This window comes from Haliaeetus albicilla, chromosome 32 (genome assembly GCF_947461875.1).
Source record: "Haliaeetus albicilla chromosome 32, bHalAlb1.1, whole genome shotgun sequence".
Lineage (NCBI taxonomy): Eukaryota > Metazoa > Chordata > Aves > Accipitriformes > Accipitridae > Haliaeetus > Haliaeetus albicilla.
In genome coordinates this window covers 663,119-671,455 of record NC_091514.1, presented here as the reverse complement: position 1 = coordinate 671,455, position 8,337 = coordinate 663,119, and the positions used below count along the sequence as shown (strand labels likewise).

At 51.7% G+C, this 8,337-nt stretch overlaps 1 protein-coding gene across 1 annotated transcript; it reads left to right on the top strand.

The window, feature by feature from the left end:
* Nucleotides 1–3,686: 3,686 nt before the first annotated feature.
* LOC138683235 (ubiquitin carboxyl-terminal hydrolase 42-like) lies at nucleotides 3,687–7,954 on the top strand. Its single transcript, XM_069774783.1, has 9 exons — nucleotides 3,687–3,702; nucleotides 4,300–4,572; nucleotides 4,950–5,238; nucleotides 5,386–5,453; nucleotides 5,614–5,684; nucleotides 6,230–6,287; nucleotides 6,476–6,672; nucleotides 6,939–7,177; nucleotides 7,303–7,954. Exons 1-9 carry the CDS (start codon nucleotides 3,687–3,689, stop codon nucleotides 7,400–7,402), a joined length of 1,311 nt encoding a protein of 436 aa, XP_069630884.1. The 3' UTR covers nucleotides 7,403–7,954.
* Nucleotides 7,955–8,337: the final 383 nt, after the last annotated feature.

Genomic DNA, 8,337 nt, shown 5'->3' with positions numbered 1-8,337 from the left:
CCCTTTTTAACGGCCGTTGCCCTTCCATTTCCTCACAGACTGAGGTGTGAAGGGGTCCTGGCGCTGCCACAGCCAGCAGGTAGTGGTATGGAAGGGGGGGACGGGGACACGGACACCCTAGCAGGCAGCTGACCCCCCCAGAATGGACTGGTTCCAGTACAACCGCTGCTTATGCCAAGAGGGAGCCCGCTTTGCCGTCGCCAGGTGCGGCCACATCCTCCGCACAGTGTGCAGGGGCGCAGGTAGGAGCCCCTTCACCCCCACAAAATGGAGGGGCACCCGCCTCATCTTGAACCCCTAAAATGGCAGAAGGGAAGGAGCCCCCTGACCTTAACCTCCTAAAATGGCGGAAGGGAGGGATGCCCCCTCACCTTATATCCATAAACTGGCGGAAGGGAGGGATTCCCGCCCCCGTCCACCTCACCAAATGGTTCCCCCTCCCATCTTGCCAAACATTTTCCCTCATAACCGCCATTTTGGAGGGGTGCTCGTGTCTGTTTTCTCACGCAGGTCTGTGCCCTGTCTGCGACGCCAACTGCTGCTACCCCCCCATCTCCGACAAGGTGAGTTGCTGCCCCGTCCTGGCTGCCATTTTGACCCCTTCTCCTCCTTCATACCTGGCCACCATTGTGAACCTTCCTTATCCTCCATCACTGGTAGCCATCTCCTCCCCTCCCCACAGGTGTGCCTGCAGGAGAAGCTCTTCTTCAAGAGCCCGGCCGACATCGCCCTCAAGCACTTGACCCACAAGTCCCAGGCAAGGAGGAGGAGGAGGATGGAGGGCAGCCCACCCCACACCAGCCATGGGGCCAGCCCCACAGCCTCTGCCCCACAGGTCTGGCGTTTCCAGCGGGCACAGTCCAACCTACTGCTGGCCTCTCACAAGGAAGCCGGCCGCCATGTCCTGGACCCCGGCAATAGGTGACACTGTGCTCCCTCAGGGCCGCCATCTTGAGAGGAGTCCACCCTCCTGGACGCCATCTTGGAAGGGTCTTTAGATCTTTAAATGCCGTCTGGGTTTCCAGAGTCAGGAAACCCTTTTGATTTCAGTGCTGTCCTCTATATCCAAGGGATAGTTATTTTTGCTATTTCTGTCTGTTTGTTTTGCCTGTTACTAGTGATTTGGAAGCCTAGGTTTTAAAAAGGTAGCCTTGCTTGTAAGCCTGTGGTGGAATATGGATTATACCTATTCATTCCATAATTTGGCCATAGCCACAGTGCACAGAACGGCAGCGGAGGCAAACAAGCCCGACTGTTGGATAGTCAGTTCTGGTGGGTTCACCGTGGCTGGGCGCCAGGTGCCCACCAAAGCCACTCTATCACTCCCCCTCCTCAGGTGGACAGGGGAGAGAAAATATAACAAAAGGCTTGTGGGTCGAGATAAGGACAGTTTAATAAAGCAAAAGCAAAGGTCGCACGTGAAAATGAAGGAAAACAAAAGATTTTATTCTCTACTTCCCATCGGCAGGCGATGTCTGGTCCCTTCCCGGGAAGCAGGGCTTCACTACTCGTAGTGGTTGCTCCCAAAGACAAATGTTAAAAACAAATGCCCCCCCGCCCCTTCCATCTCCCTTTACTTAGCTTTTATTGCTGAGCTGACGTCATATGGCATGGAATATCCCTTTGGTCAGTTTGGGTCAGCTGTCCTGGCTATGTCCCCTCCCAGGATCTTGCCCACCCAAAGCCCACCAGTGGGGGCAGGGGGAAGTGTTGGAGAGACAGCCTTATGCTGTGCAAGCACTGCTTGGCAGTAGCCAAAACACTGGTGTGTTATCAACGCTTTTCTAGCTACCAATACAAAGCACAGCACTACGAGGGCTGCTATGGGGAGAATTAACTCCGTCTCAGCCAGACCCAATACAGGCATAAAGAGCCACCTGAGCAGGGCGGGAGTAAATGCAGGCACCCTGTGTGGAGAAGGGGCAAAATGAGCCTTGCCAAACAAGAGAGGGGGAAAAACAGCTCTCCCAAGAGGGACACGGTGAAAGCAAGACAGCCGGACAAGGCCGTGGCCAAACTGGATGCCCCAAGTGGAGGATAAAAAGAAGAAAGCCTCCCCAAGTGGAGCAGGAGCCAAACTAGCTGCCCTGAGCTGAGCAGGAGTAAAACTAACTGCCCCAAGGAGCACTGGGGAAAACTAGATGAGCCAGGCAGGGCAAGGGCCAAACCGGCCAGCTCAAGCGGGGCAGGAATAACACCCAGCTGCCTGATCAGGGTAGGAGCAATACGCACTGCCCTGCGAGCAGGTCAAGGAATTAAACCTGATGCTAAAAAGGCACCCACAAACATTTTTCAGAGGTCCAGGGTGAGAGAGCAGTTGGGTGGGGGCCTGGCAGCCAGACAAGGTCAACCCAGCACAGTTGCTGAAGGTCTTTCTTTGGTAGTGCTAGTTCACAGTCAGCCCGTGGCTCTATCTTGGGGGCAGATCAAATTCTTTGGAAATGAACCTGTGAGAGACCACACGAGTGTCACGGACACAGTCCTGTACCTGGGCAGAGTGGAAAAGACACCCTCAGCAACCCGAGCGTGCCAGCCAAAGCTGTGAACAGGCACGCTTACAGCCCTGGGCAGGTTTTTATTCATCCAGCCCATGCAGCTGCAGGAAGAGGTGGGTCTGTCTGCCGGCAGACAAACAGCCCTGCGCCAGCAGCGTGTGGGGAGCTCCAGTGACTGCCGGCTACCGGAGGTGCCCGGGCTGTGGCGGCCGTGGTGCTCGATGGCCTCAAGGGGACATGTCCCCGTGCAGCCCCGTGTCACAAAGGGGCAGTGATGCGGCACCTGCCCGGCGCTTGTGAGCACACCTGGCCAGGTCTTGGGATCCTGAAAAGCAGGCCAGCAAAAGCCAGTTGGGCTGAGCTGGCCTTCGGGATAAGTCAGCTCCTTCCTTCGCTACTTGCGTGCCTACATTTTTCCAACCATTTATCATTTACTGCTCAATTCTCAACTTCCATCCTCTTTCAAAGGTAATTATGATTTGACTTTCAGGACAGATCATAGAGTAGGTAGATACGGGATGAAAGTACAGGCTGGTCTGTGCCTTCCGAGCTGCAGGCTGAGCTATTACACCTTGATAGGCTGGCCAGAGATGGGCTATGGGTAGAGTTCCTGTTTGCTATTTCCTTACCGTATCCTAGGATAGGTAAGTAGGGGGTGGCAGTGTAGTCTGAGGCGTTGGGCTCAGCCTAGAATGACAAGAAGCCTGCCCTGACTGAGGCGGTAGGAAGGGAGACAGAAAAGGAGCAGGGCAAAGGCAGCCGTTAAAAAAGCGGCTGAAAGCCGGTCACTCCTGCATCCAAGGTGAGCAAGTGTGGGCTGGAGAGCGTGAGAGCTCTGCTGCTAAGGCTAGCCACAGGTAAGCAGCAGGTCCTCTTCAGAGAAGGTGACACGCAATGCAGTCTTTCAAAAGGGCCTCGGTAATTGCTGTCAACTGGAGTCCTGTGACAGGGACAGTGGGGCCATCAGCCTGCAGCTTGACAGCGGTTACAAGTGCCACTGAAACACTGTTGGTGGTGGATGCTGTTCTGTGGGTTGTGCTTGGGGTTTTTTTCAGCATTTTGTTGAGCTACAATTATTTCTTTGTGATCAGGAGACGGGATTGGTGCCGATCTTCTCTTTCTGGAGCACGTCCTGACCTCCTTTGTCATCCAAAGCTTTCCCCTCTGTTCCTGAGAGGGGTGATGGCCGCAATGGGGAACGACTCCTGTAAGTAACGGCTTCGCCAGCAGGCTTGGGCTTTGTGAATCCCCAAAGGCAACGGACGTGGCTGGTGCTCCATCTCTGAATGTGCTGACAACCTAGAGTGAATTCTGGGGCATTTCCTGACAGCAGCCAGACTTAGCCAGGTGCTTCCAATTAGATGCAGGGAAACGCTCCTCTGTCACTCCTCTGCCACTAGTACAAGACTTTGAAAGATGATCTTGCTCGTAGAAAGATTTGACATCAGTCGGGTTACCTTCTGTGCTAGATACTTGCTCGTTTTCATCAATTTACAATCAGGAAGAGGGGAGACTTGACCTGATAATCCAATTCAAGTCTCGAGAGGGAAAGGAAGGTAGCCCTGGGCACAGAAATCGGACTGTGGGCTTGTTGGACTTTTGGCAAAATAAGCAGGGGAACAGCCTATCTTCCAAAACTGTTTCCTGACCAGTAAATATCAACAGCAGCATTAGGCTTCCCCCAGTGTTTCTGGGTTGGAGGTTAGAGCTGGTTGTCCTGGGTGCTCCTGTACAGAACTCAACTTTTAAAAAAGCTTTTGTGCAACAAAATCGTGTCATCTCTTCAAATGTCATTTCCCTGCAGTCATTGCCAAGGAAATGGCTCCACAACAAAGGATCCTCTTTCCCCCGGAGAAGATTTGTATGGATTGGCAGCAAAGACAGAGAGCTGGAGCGGGACTGCACAACCTGGGCAATACGTGCTTCGTCAACTCCGTCCTGCAGTGCCTGACGTACACAGCCCCTCTGGCCAACTACCTGCTCTCTCGTGAGCACAGCCAGTCGTGTGAGTACTTTGAGGAACATTTCCTTGTACATCTGTTGGGCACTTCCCCAGGATTCCCAGAATCTGGAATTTGATTTAGGAGAAAAGCAGCCCTTCTTTCTCAACCCCACGAGGAGTTGTTCTTTGAACGCTCAGGCCTAGCAGCCGCTTGTCTTATCTAGGTGTGTTCATCTTCAGATAGGCACTTCTTTCTAGCCCCGGGTCTTGGTCCCTATTCCTGCAAGTCAAACTCCCTTTGCTTATTGCACAGAAAACTTCTGTCAGTTAAGCATCCCTCTGAAGAAACTTTTCTACGCACTAAAATGTCCCGAGCTTGTTGGGACGTTGGCACCTTGGGAGGAGTGGAGACTGTTCTTAAAACTTCAGGATCTCCGTGAGGTTTCCCATCGCTATGGCTATTTTGCTAACCTGAGGAGCTTGCTTCCCTCCCTCCCTCTCTCCCTCTTCAGGTCATCAGCAAGACTTCTGCATGATGTGCATAATGGAAGCGCACGTTAACAAGGTCCTGCATTCCTCTGTCAGTGCCATCCAGCCTAGCGCTGTCATCAGTGTCCTCACACGTAAGTCATTTCAGGTGCTTTTACAGGTTTTCTCCCCTTCTTGTAGGAGAGAATTACTAACTTCTTCTTTCTTAGGAATAGGAGAAGATTTCCAGCTTGGCAGGCAGGAAGATGCCCACGAGTTCCTACGCTATACTGTCGATGCCATGCAGAGAGCTTGTCTGAGTGGAAGCAGCGAGTAAGCACAAGCAAATTACCTTTTCAATGTTCCCGAGCCCTTTGGACTCCTTGATGTACTCCCACCAAGGAAAACCTATGCCCGGGGCTTTCAGACAAAGCAAGACTCTTGGAGGAGATCACCCTCTGCCTTACCATTTATTTCCAGATTGGACATGTCTTCTCAAGCAACTACCATCATCCATCAAATATTTGGGGGCTTTCTGAGATCCAGAGGTACTTTTCCGCAACTATTGCTCAACTTGGAATTGTCTGTGCCCTTCTGTTGGCCTGTGATAAACAGCCGATCGCGTGACTGGCGTAGTAGGTATGAAGGACGGAAACTGGCACAGCCAGTGACTTCCCCTATCGCTGAGCATTTTGATTTGCCTTCCAGTCACGTGCTTGAGCTGCAAAGCAGTTTCCGATTCCTACGAGGCTTTCCTGGATGTCCCTTTGGATATAAAAGTAAGAGGGTTTATAGCTGTGCTTCAAGACATCCCAAGGCCCCTGTAGCTTTCCGGAATCCATGTGGTTGACTTAAAAACATATACTGAGAACACAAGAGAGCTTGGTGGAGGGTCAGAAGTGGAGTGGGCTGAGTTCTTCTGGGGAGGCCATGGCAGTGGTCTTCTTGTAGGTGCTGGCTTTAAGCTGGACAAGTATGAATTATCTTCTCTGCACCCTTGACGTACTCTCATCCTTCTTCCTTTTGCCCTCCCTCAGCACCCCATCTGGCTCCCAGGCTGATGGGTTGTATCGTTTTCATTATTGATGACCCTGCAGTGCCACAGGGAAGTAGCTCTTGATAGCCCCGGGAATCCCTCAGGAATTCAGTTCCCTGAGGGAAATGTTCAGCATCATACCTCTTTCTGCCTCCTTCTGGACACTGCTTGCGGGTTCACAGTGCGTCTCCCCAGCATCAGCTACCTGGGTCTTCTTGCCAACTCCTAGTAAGTGTTTGGGCAAGGGCATTGCCCGCAGCTCACTGCTCTCCTTTCTCACTCCTCCAGGCAGCCTCTTCTGTCACTGCAGCTCTGGAGGACTTTGTGAAACCGGAGCAGCTGGATGGTGAAAACTGCTTTCAATGTAGCAAGTAAGATGATTACTAGCGACCCAGTAGTACTAGATCCTGCGGGAAGGTGCTGCATGTCATTGAGCAGAAGTCATCATTTCACATAGGCTTAATGCACGATAACGAGATGCAGCTTTTTTCTAATATGGCCTTATGGTACTGAATAGCCTTAAAATAGCGTAAGGATGTGTGAGACAAGAAAGCTTGTCTGGTCTTCTTGGGGGAAAATTGGGTGTATTTCAGCACTTGGCTCTGTGCTTGCTTTCAAGGTGTGACAAGATGGTTGCTGCCTCCAAGGGGTTTACAGTCCATTGCGCGCCCAAGGTTCTCACAGTGTGTCTGAAAAGGTTTGAAGATTGCACCGGCAGGAAGATCAGCAAGGTGCGTATGCCACTGGAGGGCAACTTTCTCTTCCCGGAGCAGGAGATTTCCCAAAGCAGTACGCTCTTTCACAAGCTGTTCCTGTTGGCTTTTTCGTATTCCCTTCCGAGGAGAGGAGAGTTCCGGTGGGAAGACAAGCATGTACTTGGCTCCAACAGAGCTGCTTTGGCCGGGAGCAGTTTCCTGCCAGCCAAACCATGCTGTGTTGAAGGCTATTTCATGTAGTACTTCAGGATCGTTTCTGAGCCCTCCTGGTCTCCCTGTAGGTTGTGGAGTATCCTGAGTACTTGGATCTTCGGCCATACATGTCCCAGACAGCTGGAGAAGGGCTCCTCTACTCCTTATATGCTGTCCTGGTGCATCATGGTGACAGCTGTCATGCAGGACACTATTTGTGCTACACAAAGGTAAAGAGCAACTTCCTTCCTAGCAAGGGAAAAATGTGTGCTGGGGAAGACAAACCTTCCTGGCAGTGTAACTGGCGGCCAAGGATTGGAGGGAGAAGGTCTCCTTAGGGGCTGGATTGGATTTGTGTTGGCATACTCTTGGTTCTGTAGTTTTCCGCCTGTGTTTTTGTGGAGAAACCATGCGGTTCATCTCCAGAGACTGATGCCTTTCTTTGCAGGCCAGCAATGGACTGTGGTACAAGATGAACGATATGGCTGTGAATGGTTGTGGCATCGAGACAGTTCTCAGGCAGCAAGCCTATTTACTGTTTTATGTCAGGTGATGACAAGTGTTAAAATGTGTTCAGAATACATTTCCTTTTCCTGGCTTTGCTATTTTTCTTCTCCTCCTGCCTGTTTCTCTTTCTGTCATAGGAGACAATTACTACCTGCCTCCTTCAGTGCTGCTGAATCTGAAGTACCCCACGTCAGTCCTTATCTTCCCTTGCTGGGCTTCAGGCTGCTGCCCTGGTGTAAAGTGCTACTTGTCTGCTGTCTGAAGCTGGCTAATGTAGAGAAGAGTAGTTAAAGGGGGCCTACAGGAAAGATGGGGAGGGACTCTCTATCAGGGAGTGTAGTGACAGGACGAGGGGTAACAGTTTTAAAGTGAGAGAGGGAAGATTTAGATTAGATATTAGGAAGAAATTCTTTACGGTGAGGGTGGTGAAACACTGGGAGAGTTTTCCCAGAGGGGTTGTGGATGCCCCCTCCCTGGAGGTGTTCAAGGCCAGGTTGGATGGGGCTTTGAGCAACCTTGTCTAGTGGAAGGTGTCCCTGCCCATGGCAGGGGGCTTGGAACTAGATGATCTTTAAGGTCCCTTCCAACCCACACCATTCGATGATTCTATGAAATGGAGGCCGTAGGGATGATAAAGACAAGGACTTGCTCTGACAGGGGCAGACCTGGTGGGCAGACCCCAATCAATTTTCCCATTTGTAGTCTTGGTTACGTCTTCTGTCTGTTGTAGAAACCGCTCCAAGAAGATGACTGAACCCCAGAGAAAGCTGCAAGAACAGCCCTAAATGCAGATCACTCTTTTTTTCTCCAGGTGCTCTGATTTGAAAATGGGAGAAAGGGTGCCTTCCTCACTGGCACCAGCATATGCCTGTTCCTCCCTCAGTCAATGCGGGGCCGAGAGCAAGCAGGAGGATGCTGTGGGACCAGAGGGTCTGCCTCCTAGGACTAAGGTAACCTGGGGAGGTGGGTCAGGGCACCAGA

Coding starts and splice junctions, on each gene's coding strand:
- LOC138683235 (XM_069774783.1), top strand. Junction 4,573..4,949: donor ATTCCCAGAATCTGGAATTT/GATTTAGGAGAA, acceptor CTCCCTCTTCAG/GTCATCAGCAAGACTTCTGC. Junction 7,178..7,302: donor CCAAGGATTGGAGGGAGAAG/GTCTCCTTAGGG, acceptor TTTGCAGGCCAG/CAATGGACTGTGGTACAAGA.